The 19630-nt window shown below is 37.8% G+C and overlaps 2 protein-coding genes across 16 annotated transcripts in view; one reads left to right on the forward strand and one right to left on the reverse strand.

Moving 5' to 3' along the window:
- The window catches only part of EPB41L2 (erythrocyte membrane protein band 4.1 like 2), a 116666-nt gene extending 111367 nt beyond the window's left edge, over positions 1–5299 (forward strand). For all 15 annotated transcript variants that reach the window (XM_018077951.2, XM_018077962.2, XM_018077955.2 and 12 more), the window contains 2 exons: positions 890–1028; positions 4067–5299. In XM_018077951.2, coding sequence (XP_017933440.1) covers positions 890–997 — 108 coding nt within the window. In that variant the 3' untranslated portion in view covers positions 998–1028; positions 4067–5299. The remainder of the gene's footprint in view (positions 1–889; positions 1029–4066) is intronic.
- Positions 5300–8900: 3601 nt separating this feature from the next.
- SMLR1 (small leucine rich protein 1) lies at positions 8901–13396 on the reverse strand. The gene is made up of 2 exons (XM_008923880.3): positions 13177–13396; positions 8901–9810 (listed from the first exon to the last, which is right to left on the reverse strand). Exons 1-2 carry the CDS (start codon positions 13307–13309, stop codon positions 9656–9658), a joined length of 288 nt encoding a protein of 95 aa, XP_008922128.2. The 5' UTR covers positions 13310–13396; the 3' UTR covers positions 8901–9655.
- Between the last annotated feature and the right edge of the window lie 6234 nt (positions 13397–19630).

Genomic DNA, 19630 nt, shown 5'->3' on the forward strand with positions numbered 1-19630 from the left:
TGGTTGATACTAAGGTGAATAGTGAGCTTACTGTTGCCTCAGAATGCCTTCCATTGTCTTCTGTTTTTTTCTTGTGTTAGGTTCCAGCAGTAATACAGCTCACAGAAATAAGATGTAGATGAGGGCAAGGAATAAAAGGTCCCAGGTGCTTTCTTGCCTGTTTTGACTCAGAGGCTGCTCTTATGTGGTTGACCGTGATGTAGAATAGACTATTACATTTCAGTTAGAAGGGACTTAAAATGGTCATCTAGTTCAACTGTGTATATTGGTACATCTCTTCGGAAGATAAAATTTCTTAAAATGTGGAGGAAGGATTATAAGAAAGTGAGTAACACTTATTTGCGCTTCCCTGACTTAAGCTAGAGAAATTTCTCTTTAACTAGAACAAAGAGAAAAATGAAGTACTTATGCTGAGAAAGAAATATCTGTTATGATCTCTTTCTAGAGTTTCAGTACCATACTTAATATACATTCCAAAGAATCTTTCTATTTTGTTCAAGAAACTAAAGGGAACTCTTGTTTTTCCATCCTGCCTTACATTCTTGTTAAGGCTTTGTTTGCTAAATCTGTTGCAGAAGTTCAAAGACTTCTGAGATATAAGAATACTTTTTTTCTCCTGAAATGAGCTAGAAAAACCAATTTTATGGTTATTTGTTACTTCCCATAAATCTTGGTAAATTTTTAGTATAGTGGGGTGGGGTTTTTTCCTTTTGTTTGGGGTTTTTTTTGTTTGTTTTTTTATTTTTTACCCTTGATCCCTTCTCAAGTTTAGGAATTTACACTTCTGAAAAATTATGACCAGATTTTCCAAAGCTACTCTGCCCTTCTCTGGATCCATATGAGTGTCCTTTTGGTGTTGTTGAGTTCCATATTTCAAATACATTTGCAGGCCCTGGCACAGGCAATCAAAGAAGCCAAAGAACAGCACCCTGACATGTCTGTGACAAGAGTGGTGGTGCACAAAGAAACTGAAATTGCTGAGGAAGATGAAGAGTAAAATAAAAAATGTCCTCAAGCAAATACTTCAGGTAAGCTTATATATATAATTACCATAGGAAAATTTAACATCAATTTTCTGTTGCATTCATGTCTTTCAGCTGAAAAATATGGGGCATCTTTGAGATATGCTATTACTAAAGGGTGAGTTGAAACAGGTCCTAATAGAAGACTGTTAGTGTAAGAATTTTTAAGTCTAATCTGACATTACTTTTAGTTGCAAATGTTCCTATATATGTCTCCCAGTCTTATCACAGTACTCTCATGGCGTTTCCTACAATGTTGGAAATAAAAAAAAAAAAAAAAAAAAGAGAAAACCAACAATACTGCCCTTTTTCATGTATTCAGTAGAAGGATCAGAATGAACACTGAATAAATCTGCTGATTTGAAAAAAAAAAAAAAAAAAAAAAAAGAGAAAACCAACAATACTGCCCTTTTTCATGTATTCAGTAGAAGGATCAGAATGAACACTGAATAAATCTGCTGATGCACTTTTTATAGGCTATTGTCTTAAAGCTCAGTAACTGTTTGGGGGTGTAAAGCTTCAGATTTCCTTTGTTTGTCACACTTGATATGAGACTCAAGCTTCAGTTTTTTTCAAAGTTGATGGTTTTGTTAATTGTAGATTCAGATTCAAGAAAAAGGTTTTGTGTGGAATGGTTAAATATCAATGGGAGAGATTTATAAAGAAATAAAGTTTAAAAAGCAGTGGTTTAAGTCTTCATAGGGAGACTTCTGACTTTTGCTGACTGTATTTAGCTAGAAGAGCAGAGGTGTTATTGGCACACCTCAAGAGAGATAATTGTTTCAGTACAATTGCAAGCCTTTAATATGCACTCTGATCAATGTTAATGTAGGAGGAGACAAGGTAAAAGAAATACATTTTGCGTTTTTTAAGGAAATTAGAGTGGTCATGATTCTTATTTCCTCAGCTCGGCATTTTATACAGTGGTGGTTATAACCCGTAGACAAGAGACTTCTAGGTCCTGTGCAGGCATGCATTCCCTTAGTATCAAACAAAGCTTTTTACCAAAGGAAACTAACTGTCAAAAATTTTGACCTGCAGCTTTAGCAGACTACTAGACATCATGAGCACAGTCACAAAGTGCCAGGAATATATGGAAAATGAGAACACTGACTTGATTCCAAATTTGATGTGACCTACTATAGAGGAGGATGTCTTTCACATAATCCTGATAATTCCTTATGTTGAAAAGTCTGCTTTATTCCTGTGCCTGAGTTTCCTAAGAGATAAAGATTTCACTGTCGAGTATCACTTCTGGGATCCAGAAGAGAAAAGAAGCGAGCAGCAGTTTGAGAGGATATGAAGTGCAGCTATTGAATGCTGTTCCATGGAAGATGACCATTATCAAGGAATTGGAGTCTTCCTGAACTAGTCTGATGCATATTTTCAGCTGAAAGACATAGACTAAAGCCTTCATCTATCTATCATTTCATCTATCTACAAGTCTCTCTTTTCTTAACATCCGGAGGTGCCTATGTGTGGCTGGGGAAAGGGAGAGCTAGTATATGTTGCCAGCTGTTGACATGTGTATGATCTGTTAAGAGACTGTAAGTGGTGAGGTATTAGGGAGAGAATTTTTCTCATCTGCTGGCGGAATTGTTGGGTCTCATTACTGCACATTTCATTTCTGGGAGTTTGTCCTGAATTCCTACGATGTGCAGCACTACATAGAGCAGCAGTGTTGAATGCCATGGAGAAGCCTGTGAGGATAAGAGTAGGATGCCTGCTCTCTGCCTGTGGACAGAAAGTTTATCCACCTTCTCTGTCAAAAGTGGTTACAGTTGCCTTTCCTGACCTCATAGAGATTGTGCTAGAACTACAGTGTTTGTTTTGATCATGTGTGTTTAGACAGTATCTTCTGGCCAGTTTTTCTCTGAGCTTCTCAGAGTGTAAATTTACATCATTTTCCAGGATGTAAATCACAGTGGAACTAAGTTTGAGCTGCCTGATAGATTTGGTCAGTTTATTGTGTGTTTGGAAAAGAAATGAATAATTTTTGTTCATAAATGTACAAACCAGGTAAATAACATGGATCAAGTTTGGAAGTGCTAGGTCAACACTCATTTGGATATTAATGTTATAGCATTAATACTTTTTAAAATTATTTTCACATTACATAATTCTAGAAACTGTGGAAATAACAAAGGACGTGGGAGTTACTTGTGAGAAAGGATTGGGAAGAGCACCAAAAATGAGGCAGCATTCAAAGAGTTCCTTCCATTGTCTGAGGGTGGGGTTTTTGCATTTTTTTTGAAACATACGTTGTGGAATTGTGTTTGCAATGTATTGGAGTGTGTCAGATGTTGTTGTCTGAGTTTACCAGTTACTTTACAGGCTCGTGGTCTGAAATGCTTGCGAGAGAATAAAAGAGAACATTTCTTCATGCTGCTTTGGTATCTGAGACCTGGGGGCTTGTTTGACTGATGATGCCTTTCAGTTAAACATTAAGGAAAAGATTTAGTAGTCTAAACAAACACAGGCCACCTGAAGCACCTTAAGTATCTGTCAAAAGCCTTTTGCTCTCCTGTAGCGGCAACTAAAGGGCAGGTGGGACTGCAGAAACAGCTCTAGAAATTGTGCTTAGGCAGTGGAGTCATGCCACAAATTTTGAATAGTTGTTTCTAAGGTGTTGAAAGCTCTGCGCTCGGGACTACAGCAATATTGTTTTTGTAGACTTGTTTTCTCTAATGACAGTGAAAGATACTGTATTCTGATTCTGAGGGATTACTAAATAGAACAAGTACCTTTTTTTTTCATTTATGCACTAGGTTGTGGATTAAAATTTTCAGTAAACTGTGCAAGAAGACACTATTAAAATAACATGAGAATTTTGGGGAGCAAAGATTAGTACTTGAAGAAAAAGTAGTACTGTTTGCCTCATGATCGAAGTGGGTTTTAGTCAATGCAACATTTTTTTTATGAAATTACCTTCTTCCCCCCCCAACCTCCTCTATAGAAAAAATTACTTCTTGACTCTGAAATGGCATTCACATAGTATCTGTGACGAATGGTTATGTAACCTTCTGCCTCATTTTCTCTTCCAGAAGTAAAAACGATACTGACCACGAAGGACTGTAATCATTCCAAGTCATCATTACTCTACCGAATCCACCAAGGCTAGCAACGATGACCAGATATTCACGACTTAAATGCCAATACCAAACTCCATTTTAACATCTTTGGTCTATATTCACTTACAATCTTTCTTGTTTATTTTTTATAACCAATTCTTAACAATCTTAGAATTTTTTTTTAAATGAAGTTATAGAGGGTATAATCTTCTTTTGCACAAATACTTGTGTTTTTGAAATTGATTCTTAAGTATATGAAAGTGAACAAAAGAACCTGGAAAGCATTGTTCACTGGAGTTAGGTGGTAATTGTACCGGAAGGAGGATCTTTACTAATTTAGATATAGGGTTTTTTCAGATATTTCAAGTGAAATCTCTTACTGGAGTAATTTACAGAATTTTTTTCAGACTATTCTGGTAAATATAATGATATCACATAATTAAGTTTTTTATAAAAATACAACATTTGCTAAAATTTGAAAAAATATATTTCTTTGAATAAATTTTATACTGGTATCTCTGTAACTCTTTCTGTTCTAAGGTTCTCCTCTCTGTGGAGCAGAGATGGTATGGCAGTTTATAGAGGAGAAGGAGTTGCAGACACATTTCTTCTGACTGAGCACTGTGTTCTTTTTGCACTTTGGTGCCAATGCTCAACTTCTTGCAGACTTTTTTGCTGTCTGCAGCATTCCAGATAAGGAAAGAAGGACGAACAAAATATCTTTCTCTTCTTCCAACAAGAGATGATCTAGGCAGCTTAAAACCGTAGTGCTTTTTTTCTTACTGTGTCCCAACTTCAGTACTTCCATTATTTGAATACATGTGTAGAATGCTTGCTTGCTAGTAAACTCACTGTCTCCATGTTAGAACTGACATTTCTGTTACAGAGAAGGTATACATTTCACATGCTTCCTCTAATGGTTAGTGCAGGTTTTTAGGATACTGAGTAAAAGTGTAATATGGACTCCATTCATAAAGTAATAAGAGAGTACCATCAGTTGAGACTGCCATTGAGAAAACCTGTTAATTATATTGGGGTTTATTTTTAATTTGTTCTTGCAGAGGGGTTGGTTGTTTGGGGTTTTTTTGCTGTCGACTTTGTGTATAGTTAAAATGCCAAATTAGATTTATAGCAGCTTGAAGTTGTATTAAGTGATATTTTGCTTTCTGTAATTCTGTTATAAAATAAAGTTGTTTATTCTCTGTATGACTTTTGGCACTCAGACATAAGATTGGAGGATATTTAAAGTGAGCAGATTACTTATAAGAACTGCAGTTCTAGAAGTCACAGAACCTTGAAAGCAGGGATTAGTGCAAGTGGTCTGCAGGGCTGCCAGAAGGGTGGCACAATTGCCTGGCTCCTAATACAGATACTAAAGTATCAGTGTTTTTAAGACATCTTCCAATAAACATCCTGGTTTCTGTAGTTTAGAGAAGAAATCCTCAGATGCCAAAACAGAGGAGATTTGGACATCGCAGTACAAGTTAGCCTCAGTCTGCAAATGGACATACTATGGTCTTCAGATAACAAAACACATCTAAAGCTTCTCCCTACATTCTTTTTCTCTTCTGAGCAATGTATTTTTGGTGTTAATCTCAGTTTAGATGGCTGCCATCTGTCAGCATGCTTGCATAACAGAAGTTCTTATTAGTTTTGACTTTGTATAATTTGGATAAGACAACAGTAACAGAGATGTTGATTTCTATACGCATATGGGTGTTCTCAGTCACATCCCACATTACCCAGAAAAATAGCAGATAACAGGTTCACCTGCTTTTCTTCAAAACCTCAGATGTTCTGCCTTTCAAAAGGGGAAAGAGAAACCCGTCAGGCCTCATAACATAATGACATTGTTGCAACACTGTAAGAGGGTTGTTGAGGAAGTGGCAAGTTTGGGATATTTAAGTGTAGGTAAAAATAGATACGCATTTTGAGGGATGTCTTAGCAGATATTCCTATAAAAGGATGTAAGAAAAAGCTATATAAAATCTTTAAGGTATTTTTGATGTGGTGTAGTATTAGTTGTAGATCTTGTTTGATAGTAGGAAAGCATATTGAATTCCTTATTGATTTGGATCATCCTGATTAGTTAGACACTAGAGCAATACTTTTTTGCAATTGTATTTAATCCCTAAAACTGAAAATATAATATTATTGAAATAAAGATGTTTCACTGAGAGATGTCTTTCTTCAAATACTAATGAGAACCTTTTGTCAGGGAAAAATTAATAATGTTTTCAGGTCAGCATAGCTTGTGCACAGTTGTTGCTTCCATTGATTAAATATGTACTAATTAAAGAGCCATTGTCATGCAGAAAAACATAAGCCCCAAGTGTGATCAGTCCTAAAAATAGTCAAGTTTTACAGATTCTGATTGTACGTAATTATTATTAATTGTGCAATTTTGATGAATTTTCATTGTTACTTTTTTAATATATGATATATTTATAGCAAAAACTGCAACATGCAACAAAAGAAATTGTTCTCAAGGCATTTCACAAGCCAGCTTTATAATACATGGGCAATTTCAAATACAATTAAAGAGCCATTCAGCAATTAATTCTGCTGAAATACTTAGAAAAGCAAGTCATTTGGGTCCTACACAGAGTACTGAAATCATGATCACCTAAGGGTTTATAATGAATGTTGGAATTGCTCTACAGATTGTTTCCTAGATAAAGGTTTCATAAAGGACAAGCATGCAACTCCAGTGACAAACTTTTAAAAAACCAAAAGATTTATTGCTTAAAGCAAAGAGCAACTGTAGTACAAATTGTTTCTTGTAACATTCTTCTGTTTGACAATCAAGCTGATTAACAACTCTTAGTTTGGCCACAGAAAACATCAAATAGATGTAATAAAATAAATACCGTGACAGATGTCAAGAGTCTGTGAGATTTGATGGTGATCAGAATGACAACTCACTGTACCTTTGGCCAGGATGCAGTGGAAGCTTTTCAGCTTTTAGGCATGTTAACCATGGAAGTGGGCTACTTGGAACTGCTGTTATCCCACACTGTCAAACTGACTACATCTGTGGAAGGTTTGAAACTTTGATTTTCAGGCTGCTCAGTTGTTTGGGATTTTTATACTGCACTTGAATAAAGATACTGGGAGTAGTAATACTAGTACAAACTACAAGCATTAAAAATATGGATAATTCTTGTAGTGTTAAATCCTACCAGAGTTTTTGGAGGTAAGTATATATGAATGGCTGTACTGGACCAGGCTAAGTGACTAACTCTCCCACGTCCCTGACTCTGAGGCTACTGGTGGTTGCCTAGGGGTGTGCGTAAGTATAAATACTGTACTACAAAGTACTTGCCCAAATATTCTTCCAACTTTCAGCAATTTTTGAAGACTTACTGGTCTATCAGTCTTCTGTATTTATCTGCCTCTGGATTTTTGGCTAATTGCTTTTTGAAAATTTTCTCTGGCAGGCATTTTAACCATTCTGTTTCTTAACCAAAAGGAAAAGAACCAAAACCACCTTTCATGTCTTTTGAACCTGCCCCTGCTAGCTTCATCTGACAGCATCATTGCATATACTAGAATAGACACCTAACAGTCATTCTCTCCAGTCATTCCCCTGCCAACAGCTATTCCACATTTCTTTATCATTTTATCATCTTTTCTGTACCTTTCCAACTTAAATGTTGAGACTTTCAATTCTATTCTGGGAAGTGAAGAAGGAACAGTCACAGGCAAGAAGGTTTTAAACATGCTTACTGGTTGTAGATGGAATGGAATACTAACTTCACATTATTGCTAGTGACAGGAAGACAGAGAACTCCTCAGTAAAATCAGTAATTGAAGACAAATTATTTCCTTGCAAGTACTCTTTCCATACATATATTTAGATAAAGCTTTTATAATTTATCTAGTCAAATACTTAGTTCTATGGTATTATTTAAATACTTTTTTTTCCTTTTTGAAGGAATTATATAGGATACAATGATGTGTTTCATGCCAGTAGCATGAAAACAAAAATATTTCTTGCTGTTATTCAGTAATGGAACTGAAAACAAGAAAGCCTGAGAATTTTCTTTACATATTAGTTACTAAGTCTTGAATGTCAGATCCTCCTACATGTTAGCAATTACAGCTCGATAAGCAGTTGTGTCAAAGGCATCCACTGTATATGTGTGGCATTATCTTGGGTATCCATACCACCATTTTAAGATAAAGTGGTATTAAAGAGTGAGGTCACTGCTTGACATTTCAGATCTGTCCATTCTTAGACACTTTGTGAAATTAAAAAAATCAATTTTTGTAAGCCTTGCTAAAACTTTCATTCTGCATTTTTATATGTGATCCTGACCTGTGTTCTTGGGTGGTGAGAGAAAGGGTGTTTGGAATTGTGTATGTTACAACTCCTTTAGCATCTGATCAGTATCCCAGATCATTGCTTTAAGAAGGCAGCATCCTTAAATGGAAAAAGTTAAATTCTTTGCAGTGGCTGTCTCAACTTACCTGCAAAAGATTGTATTTTCAATTGCAAACACCTGGTTCTTCACCTGCTCAGTGCAATGTATTCTATGTTATTTGCATAGTGTTATGAATTATGTAATAATTCATGTAGTATTAAAATGAGAGAGGACTGTTAGTATAGTAAAGGTACTTGCTCTTTCAGACCTCTTCATTTCTCATAAACTTTGATAAATTACAGTGTTTTTTTAGACCTGTGGTCATGGCCTCATTAATGTTTTTATAAAATGGTTCCAAGGAGTTCTTAAAAGTCTGTGAGAACTGAAATTGTGCAAACTCACACAAAATCTCAGACAAGTCATTAACCACTCTGTTCTTGCAGGATTGGAAATGACAAGCAGCTTTAATGGAAGTTAATTACAGACAGCAATCACTAGCAGACAGGGACGGTAAACATCAGGGACAGTAATGATAGTCACTCATTCTTCATCAGTTTGGGTTTAAACTTGAAAGTCAGAATCGGAGAAGCCAAAAGGCAATAGAGCTTTCAAACAGTTTGAGTTGCATTTTTGTGGGTTGTCTTCCACAGCCAATATGAGATACACCATTACTGTATATTTTGCTTCCAAACTTTATGGAAAGCATATTTTATAAAACTTACAGTCTTTCCCAAAATGTACAAGCTAATAAAAAAATCAGTTCCCGTTCATCACTCTTTTCAATTTCCTGGATGTCAGTGCTTGATATGACCTTGCTATTTATGCATCTTCAGTTTATTAAGACTGCCTGCCTTGTGTGCACCAGCTCAGCTCTCTTAGGAGCTCATTACATGGCTTTCTTCTTGGTTGGCCAGGGAAGGGCTCATGTGCAAGGTGCTCTCTGTCCCCCCAGATCCTGTGTCATGTGAGGGAACTGATACAGCCTGTTGCAGGAAGTCTCTGGTCTCTGCTGAGGTGCACAAAGTACCACTTGCTTGGGCCCCTGAGAGAGCAAAATGGTTACAAGAAGTTTTTGAATGGCAGCAGCCATTTCATTTGTACAGCACAGCACTAATTTCTTCTCTCTGTTTTGTTTTCCTCTGTGGTATTTATGTAGAGTTGCTTATTTTTAAACTTGCAGACCTGAGTGCTGTGTTTAAGCTTGCTTCCTGAGACCTGAGACTCCCTTAAATGTCCTTGAGTTCTTGTATTTGTTGTCTTTTTGTCCAGATCTCCTGTGTTTCTTCCACTGTCCACGGTGATTCAGGAGGGCATTTCTGGGGTCTTGTGCCATGGCCAGTTCCTCATCAACTGAAAAATAAACCAAACAACACAAAAATTCCATAAGAATATGCTGATTTCCTATGGCGAATTTTTATAAAGAAAAGGAACTAGCAAATATTAGTAAGAACAAAGTTATTGAAATTGAAGGTGTCCAGTAGCCCAGTAATATGTTTGCCCATGTTCCTAGAAGAAAGTCTTCCAAGTGTGAGATTGGAGCTGTTACTATGCCAACTGAAATACCAACACAAGCTATTTACATCAGCGGAAATACTCTATTTTCATTTGCCTCCATCTTTCAATCAGAATAAAATGGTTAAACAACAGCAAGGAGTGTAGTTAGCTTGTGCAGGCAATTCATGTTCTGCTTCACTGTGGCTGTGCTGTGAGAACTTCAAATTGGCCTGATCATACTGATGCTGCCTGTGGTACAGACAGACGAGAAAAACCCACATAACAGGACATCTTCAAAACAGGATGGTGCTGTTGGAGGTTTGGAGATTATTTGAAGAGAGATGGAGAAAAAGAAAAGAAAAAGAATTAGAGAAAAAGCCCAGTTAGCATAAAGCACTTGTCATTTCTCGTTCAGGAGAAGTATGTGCTGTTTTGTTTGTTGATTTGGTTTTATTTATAAACTATCTCTGTATTGATATATTTATGCAAAACCTCTCTCTTGCTGCACAGAGAAAAATGAAGTGCTTATTCAACAACAAAGCAAGACAGCCTTGCTTTTAGTAATGCAAATTTCTTTTTTTTTTAAGACATCTAAGGAAATAGGTACCTAAAGCCTGCTGAATTTCTGATGTTCTGTCAGAGAGGGAGTTGGTATTTAAAGGAGTCTGTTCTCAGGGTTATCTGTGGTTAGTTTTTTCTCTCCACCTGATGGTCTTAAGCTGAAGCTGGTTCTGCTTGCTTGCACAGGGAGAGCTGCTCAGGATGTTTTGTGTGAGTTGGCTGTAGGCCAAATCAGTAGGTTGGACTCTTGACAGTCTCAGCTCAAGAAAAAGAAGGTCTTGGAGATAAAGCTGGGACTGTGATGCCCTAAGTATTAAATAGAGAGGAATTCATCTCACATCCTCTTGAGAGTCCCAGCCAGAACACCTGTGACCGGCAAACTGAGCGTCTCCTTCCCTGAGGCACTGAAAAGCCACATGATTCCCTTCAAGCATCCTTCTCAGCTGTGAGAGAAGCACAGCAGCAATATTCCTATGGCAAATGAGTCTGCCAACTACTTCATTCACCGCTCTCTTAGAAACCTTGATTGCTAATCTCAGAAAATTTAGGAAACAGTTGCTTGCTTAAACTCCTTACAAATACAAAGCTAAAATTTCTGTGCTTTAAGAGAAGCAGGATTTAACATCTGGTGCTGTAGATTATTTACAGACCTGCAGAAAGTGCAGCTAACAAGGATATAGGTGCTGTGAAAGAAGGTAGGACAATTGATCATGCATCATGAATCAAATGTCTGTGGGTTTTTATCAGATGGGCTCTTCTGGCTTAATGAAAGTATTGTCTGAGCCTCAGCAAAATAACTGAACTAATGGAATCTGTAACCCACCTGCTTTTCCTCTTTTGCTTGATCCTAGCTGGAAGAGCTGCAAGAGCATCACCAGGTAAGAGGAGTCTGGTAGTAGCTCAGTATTATTTAATAGTAAGTAGTTTCTGACTATCACATGTGAGCACACAGATGAAATTTACTGAAAGGGAGAATCTGTGCTTTTATTCAAAGTCAAAGGCAATAATTTCATTAGCTTCCATTTCAACCATTTTCAAGCTCTCAGTACTTAGCCTTCCTATTCCTTCATAGATATGGAATTACATGATGTCTTGGCACTGCACTGTTTTTTGGTTGTTGTGAAAAACTCAGCACCTTGCTCTTATGGATAATCTATAGCTAAAGGCAGGGCTGGGTTAGGCATGCAGAACAGTCTTCCCTAGTAGATTAATTCAGCATCTGAAAGCACATCTTGAACAGGAAATGTTTGAGTTTTTGCAGCCTGAGGGTAACTAGTGGTGTATGCTCATATAAAAACAAACACCCTTCCTCTCTGTTAAAGCCTCAGATCTAAATGCCTGGAGATATTATACAAAACAGGAACTTAATTTATTTTACATTTCTGGGTACGTGTGGCTTTTCTTACTTTTAGAACTGTTAAATGGCCTAAATTTCAGGATTTCAGAGGACTGCAGAATAGAGCAAACTTAACAAGTGCACAAATTACAGTGCTTGGTCTGGTATCTAAGTAAGGTTTCTTTCCTAGCCTTGCGCTGGTGGGCAGATCTAGTCATCTCCTGTTGGGCTGTTGCACCCCGGGGCAGCTCAGTGTGAGGGCATCAGCTTATCTGCAGAGCCCTGAGGTCAGGAGTGGCCTGTCTGCCCCAGTCAGGTCTCTGCTAGAGCTGAAACATGCAGTGTGAGCATTGTGGACCATTATCCCAGGCAGGATTCTCACCAAGTTTCTGAAGCATCTGAAGTTTACAAAGAAAATCTAGGCTGTCATCTTAGCTCTCCCGACACTTCCTATGGATAAAAGGTTCAAAAGACAGATAATCTGAGGAACAAGCTTAGCCCAATGTCTGCGAGATGATGTTTTGGAAGGGCTGAAGGAACGAAAGGTTGAAGACTCTAATCTGAACGTGCCCCGAGGCTGGCCTTGGCAGCTGGAACCCTAAAACAAAAGCAGAACATATGTGAATCTGCTGCTGCAGCTGAGACCCAAACCTAGAGGCCCTGAAGATCATCCCATTAAAACTAGATGGTCTGATGTACAGGGTTTTCCCTTCTGGAACAACTTGCCTACAACAAGTGAAGCCCAGTTGCGCTCTGTGAGCAGCCTTGATTTGCAGTACACAGGTGTGTTGCAGTCGCTGCACATTTGTTTTGGTGTGGGTGTTTCTTGTTTTAGTTTTACTCTGAAGATGGATTTTTGAAGTGAGTATAAGCTTATTTAAAATAGAAAAGGCATCATGGCCAGTGTGCATTTAGGTACAAAGTAAAAGCAAATACATACTTTTGAAAGGACACAGACATGCCCCCAGTAGCCAACTACTTATGGGTGTAACTGCTGCTGCCTGTCTCACTGAAGACTTGCACAGTTCAAGCACAGAAGAAAATCATCTATACTTTAATTGCCCTATTCTTTCTCTCCATTTTGGTTGCCCCTCCTTTAGTGCAGAACAGTAAAATCTTCTATACGATGGTATGTAAAACTGTGGAGTTTTAAGTGGGGATTCTAAACAAATACCTGTGGTATTTTTCAAATAGAAAATGGTCTAAAATGCAATACAACTTCATGAAATTGTTTCTGATTGTAGTTCTCTTCAGTTTAGTTAATGGTACAAGCGAAAGTTGCCTGTTGGATGAGAAGCTTTCTCTGCCCCCAAGTCCTGACTCACCTTCCCTTAATTTGATCCTCAAGTAGGCAATTAGCAGCAGCAGGAGTAAAGTCACAGGCATAAAGATCCCAGCAAAGAGAACGTAGCCAGGCAGCTCCCTCAGAAACACCGACAATATGTAACTCATGCTCATCTTCCTCTGTGGCAACCATGCCAAGCAAGATCCTTAAGATCTACAAGTTTGGACCTTATTTATCCTGCTTTCTTCCTTTCCCCTCCCTCCCCTGATCTGCATTCTGCCCTTTGCTCAGGCCGTAATCTCTTTTTGGACTTTGAGTTGTTTGTGTAGGCCTGTGATCCCCTTGGGATTGGAGTTCACCCACAAAGTTACTCAACAACAAAGTTTGAAAGGGCATATTGAAGTAATGTAGGGCTTTGAAAGCTTTGGATATGTTGGGCTGGGCAGGGCTCGATATGTAAGGCTGCTGCCTTTTGAGCAGTATGGGTTCTGTCATCTGCAAACACTGTACAGACCATTTTGAATAATAAACACTCTCTTTCTAGATATATTATTAATTTTACGGTAGATGTCAAATTCTCATTCAGGGTGAAGCCCTTGTTACACATACTGCACAGGCATAAACGTGGTCTCTGCTCTAAAGAGTTTTCAGACTGGACCATTGTGACAAGGAGCAAGTGACTGAGGGGGTGCCATACCAACAGCATCTTTTCCAAGGAGCAGCTGCAGAGCAGTGGAACTCAGGAAGGTTTCTTTCTTAGCTAAGTTGAAAATACATGATTTTGAGAGACCGGATGTGCCAAAGAATTCAAGAATGTTTTAAATGTCCAAGTGACTGTGAGATGTTCAGTTTTCCCCGTCTGATCACCAGCCTGTGGTAGAACTGTGCCTAGGATGCATCGATCATCTTAATCATCTTTAAAAAGACGATTTGTCATTTTATAGTCCTTCTCTACACATTCAAAAGACCTGCAAAATTTTGCAAAAAGATCTGTTTCGTAGGCCTGACACCTTGGAAGTGCTATTACATGGGCATGCTATTGCATTGACTTCACAGAGGGGCAGCGCAGAAACGAAATGTTTGGCCTACCTCTGTGTGTGTGTATTGGAATTCTTGCAGAGACATACTTCGGGTTTAGTCTTAATGAATCACAGAATCATTTAGGTTGTAAAAGACCTCTAAGATCAAGTTCAACCTTTAATATGAACTTTCAGTCTCTGGCTTATCAAATCTGATGCCTAATGAAGGCATAAGGTTATATTAAGCATTGTGGGTTTGGGTTTTCAGCAGCTTGTTATAACATGGATGAAAAAATCTGGCTCACTTCATGTCCATGTGAGAGATAGTAAGGGTTTTATTTGTTCAATATCAACTAAATCTAAAACTAGATCATGAGCTCTGTGTGAAAACAGGCATTTTGTGAGCAGTTCTCTCCAAGCATCCAGAAAGGATATACAAGATTTCCTTGACTAATTGGGTAGGTGGGTAGGCTGGAGCCAAGAGGAAATGCAGTTAATTTTCAGACTTGCAGGGAAAAGAGGTATTTCTGTGTTCACCTTGTTTTCTTCACTTACTATTCTCAAAAGACAAACAACATCACCTAACAACTATTTGAATTTCTGATTTTTTTGAATTGTAACATATTTGAGATCCTCCCTTTTTGACTCTAAGTGATTGAGAATATAATGTTTACAGGCAAATTCCTGGTTTTGTTAATCACTTGCTGTTGCAATTGAAAAAAGAGGAAAGAGAGTGTGCCTTATTTCTTGCTTATATTTGTTCAGCTTCAGCTTTTAACTTTTTTGTCTAATTCTGCTTTTTCCCACAAGATGTTTGACCTCATTTGTAAAGTGCTTTATGATCTACTGATGAAAAGCATGGATTAAAAGCCAGATGGTGAGAATATTAATATTATTATAGGCCCATCTGTTGCCAGATAATTCCTTCCTTGAATAGATACCTGTCAGCTGTGATCAATAAATTCCCTAGACTTTTTTTTCTTTGTGCATAAAAAGTTAATTCAGATTTTTTTTTTAGACTATCATGAATGTTATTGTTCTGGTTTGCAAAACAGTTGCAATGTTTTGATGCACCCTCTTCTGGATTATTTTTTAAATTCCTTCCTAACTATTGTTCTTAAATAAAAATATCTTGAGTAATCAAAGAGCTCAGTCTTCAAGAGTGAAAGTTTGTGACTGAATTCCAAGCCTGTGACATTACAAAATGAGCCAGGAGGGTATTTCTCTTTGATATATGTGTTACCACTCGCAGTGATGTTAATGAGAGCTAAATACCTGCATACAAGGGCAAAACAGTCACTTGGATTTTTAAATTGGTTTTCTTTGTGTGGCTGTGTTACAATTTCTTTCTGTCAAATGCAAGTCAGGGAGAAGTGATGAAGTACGTAGCTGCCTTGCTTGTCACACCTGCCTGTCGTGGGACTAGACAGCTGATGGATTGGAAGTGATTAATTTCTGCTCAGCAAGAATAAGAAAATTCTCAACCCTCTACATTTGTACAACCTCTTTGTGAAATGGCAGGTGCCAGTTCTGGTCACAGCAATTTCACGAGGAGCAAAACTTGGCTCGTGGCTGCTCAATGTGACAAACATGTAGTGCAAGTTTCTGTGCTGAAGGAAGACAAATGCAGGTGAAAACAAGGTTAAACACATTTTTACCTTGAAGGCAATTCCTTTCCTGCCTGAGTCAGCTGGGATTGTTTGTATAAAGCCAAGGGGAGCTCTGGTGCCACACAAGACTTTGGCAGCTCGGGGCTTCTGCCCTCCAGCAAGCCCCTGTCTGCAGCAGCAGTGCCTTGTGCTTCTCTGCTGTGCAGTCTCATCTGTCACAACCAGATGAAAACTGGGAAATATGGGCCAGGCATGGATTAGTAACACAGGAACATATGGTTTTCTGGCTGATCTGTGAAGTTTGGGTGTATTTGAGAAAATAGATGGATTCACAAGCTTTGCAAACATGTCACTGATTTCTCACCAGCTGGAGAAAAGGAACCGATTGCTTGTCACCCCTCTGGTATTGCAGGGTGGGCCTGCTGAAAGTTTGCTTTCTGGCTAATAGGGATTTCAGCCATTTCAAAGTTTTCCTTCTGTCTTGAATCAGAAATTTCATTCCCTGTGAAATGGAATTTAAAAAACATTAATTTTAGGGCCACTAAAACTCTTACTTCAGCTGTATCATTTTGATTATTTACATAAAATATGAACAAATGAATTAATTCAAAATGAATTCATTCAAAAGTCAAATTACTTTCTATTTCCCAAACCTGCCAACTAACATTAGAAATTATGAACATCCCACCTACCTTGTTGGAAGGAATTACTCTTACTGCTCATCTTTGTGTGTGTGTTAACCACAGGTTTTCTTGTTGAATATTTTGTTTTAATTACAGTTTCCAAAGGAAAACTTTTTCTTGAAATTTCGAGATGAATTGACAGGAGAATATAAAAAGGCAGGTCGAAACTCCTGTTCCTCTCTGAGCCAGCATCATAATTGGCCCCACAGGGCTGGATATTCCCACAGGATGGGTGTTGGTAAACTGGGTCCAGTGCTTAGGAAACACATTTTGGATGGAAAAAAAGTATCAGTTCCTTAGACTATCAAGATAAAGGTCTTCCTGAAAAGTGTATTAATTTCATTAAATTTAAATACTAAATGAACCTTTAGATCTCATCTTTGTCTGGATGTTCTGCTAGAACACCAAAATCCTTTATTCTCCTATTCAAGATAAATTCAATAAACACTATTAGATCAGGTAGTTTGATATCTTTATTATTACAGGCAATTTCATTTCCTTCCATGTCCTTTGCAGAATCCAATATATTGATTAAGGCTTCTTTTTCCAAAAAGCATTTAGCCTTCATTTGAAAACACGAAGAAATGGAGAGTCATCTGTCCTTTCCATACCTTGTTTATGATGTAAAACACTCGCTTCATGCCTGCTTTAGAGCTTGCCATGCTTCTGCTCTCAGTCACTGGTTCTGCTTGTGCCTTCCTCACTGTGTTGGGAAGTTTTAGGGGACCTGTTATTTTTTCCCCTGTAAAAGTACTTATGCCTTGCAGTGTCACTTCTCAGTCCCTTCCCTCTTAAGATACACATGCTGTTCTTTAAATTCCTTATGGCAGGAATTATGGGAGTTTTGCCCATCCTCGAAATATCCGTGCTGGTTTTCTGTGCATTGTCTAATTTTTAAAAATATCTTTTGAAATGTGGTTGCAATCTCATAATAGTGTCACCTGGGACACTCCTAAAAGTAAATTCATATCTTTATTCCCACTTGCTACTCAGTTTTTCACTCATCAGGAGGGCTTATGAGTCCTGATTACTGGAGCATTTGGAGACGCTTGCTGCATTACACACCTGCTCTGGGTCTCAGTCTTCTTCAGGATTATGGTTTCCCAGGGCAATTTTTTGTAATTGCATGTTAATCTTTTTTCTAGATGGAAAATTCTTCTTTGGAAATGTTGCAGTAGCTTGCCTTGTGATAAACCCAGCCTCTCACAAGTGATTCAGGTCATACAGCCTAACTGCTTATTACTTGTCCTTATTGTTTAGCATCAAATCTTTGATCACCTGCACGTTTTAGAAGTGCTGATTTTATATCAATTTTTACTTTGGGTCTTTTTCCTCTCCTACTTTGCCTATTTTCTACTTTGTTGCTTTACTAATACAAGCATTTGTGTCTTCATGTGGTAAATTGCTTCACATTATCGATCCAGCTGAAAAGCTGCATAAGCTGTTTCTGGGCTTTGAGGGAAAGTATTAATGAGATTATTTTGAAACTGGATCTGTTTTCTGATTGAGTTTGAAAATGGAAATGGCTCTGCTGCCAAATGCCTAACTATCCCCTCACCAGAAGCACTGCAGCAGTTCCCCTGTGGATATGACTTTTAAGATCCCTGCAACAATTCGTAATCCATTATTTGTGTGCTTTATTGATATAGAAAAGTGGTTACTTTTTAATGAGCACATCATGTGTTACTAATTCAAATACCTTAGGACATCTAGGTGTATTGAAGCTGTGATTGACTTTATCAAACAAACCTGTAATCTCATTAACAAAGCTATTTTGCATAAACCATGCTAAGTAGCTTATTTATGTTCTGATTCTCATTCTCTTTGAACAATCTTTGCATTCTTCCTCGCTTGCATTTTGTTTTTTTACCTATAACTAGGCCAGATCACTTGAGCGTGGGCAGAAAAATAATGAGTTTCTATGTTTCTCAATATTATGCTTAAAATTTATGAGAAATTAGCATAAGTTTAAAAAAAAAAAAAACCACACCTTCTTGGCCAACTTCTAGCCCTCTTCCAGGCTTCTTGATTTTCAAAGTTAAGTGCTGAGTATTTAAATTTCAGCTTCTATACAGAAACATCTGGCAGTGGTACAGGTGGATGAGCCTTCTTTTTGAGTACAAACCAAAACATTTATTGAGAGTAATATGTCCTATACATTATTACTTAAACCACCTTTTTATGAGGTGCTGTAAACATCTCTCTTGCTTTCAAAATAATTTTTAAAGAATGAAAAATTCTAATTGTTCCTAATCCTTTACTGTTATTCTTTCTTTTTTTTTTTCTGTCTTTCCTTTTACCCGAGAAAATAATGTTATGAAATCACAATGTTTGCGCTCTCTAATAACTCAGCCAATTTAAAAAAAAAAAAGTTGAGAGGCATAGAAAACTCAAAGCAAGTTACTTAACAGTACTGTGAAATCAGTGACTCTAGAAGAAAAGCTGCAGTTAGGGCCCAAATGGAGGGGAAGGAGAGCAGAGTTCAGCCCCTGTGTGTTCCCCAGCTCCCCTGTGGGAGCAGGACACCAACCACTGCCTCCATACCCATTGGCCACACCATGCCAGCATCTGTAGCCACTCACCCCCTAAGGGTATCACAGGGGAGATGGGTCCAACAGTGGAGTCATTGCAATAGTAAGGAATATAGTAGCAAAGGGTACAAACTCATAAAAAACTAGGCTTCCCTGCTGCTGCTGTTTGTGGGGGGAAATTATTTCTAGTTGCTGCCTTTCTTATTTAACCAATAGTTACTCAAAGTGTATTCTAAGTAATGCTTGTCCTTGACTTGAAATATGACTCAACAGATAGCCAATAAATGTTTCTTTTAGGATTATTATTTGTGTTTCTGTTAAATACAAATTTTAAAGTATGTTGGATGTGTTATTAAGTTAATAAATATTTACCCTTTCCATCAAACAATTTCGCTAAAATTTTGGAAATAGCTTAATTTCTAATGCCTGGTTTAGTGTTTGTATAGTTTCTTGTTAGAGTTGCCCACTGTTCACCTGTATCTAATCGACTGATTCCCAATGGCTGCTCTGTAACCAGCTGCTCTTCACCAGTTCCAGTGCAGGGATTATCTCACCTGTACCTGGCATAATCTAGTCCTGCAGCATCCCTCCCAGCTACTGAATTCCAGATCTTTCTGTCAGATCATTAGAAGCTGTATGACAAATGCTCTC

Source organism: Manacus vitellinus, unplaced genomic scaffold (genome assembly GCF_001715985.3).
Source record: "Manacus vitellinus isolate BGI_N305 unplaced genomic scaffold, ASM171598v3 scaffold_4_pilon, whole genome shotgun sequence".
Taxonomy (NCBI): domain Eukaryota; kingdom Metazoa; phylum Chordata; class Aves; order Passeriformes; family Pipridae; genus Manacus; species Manacus vitellinus.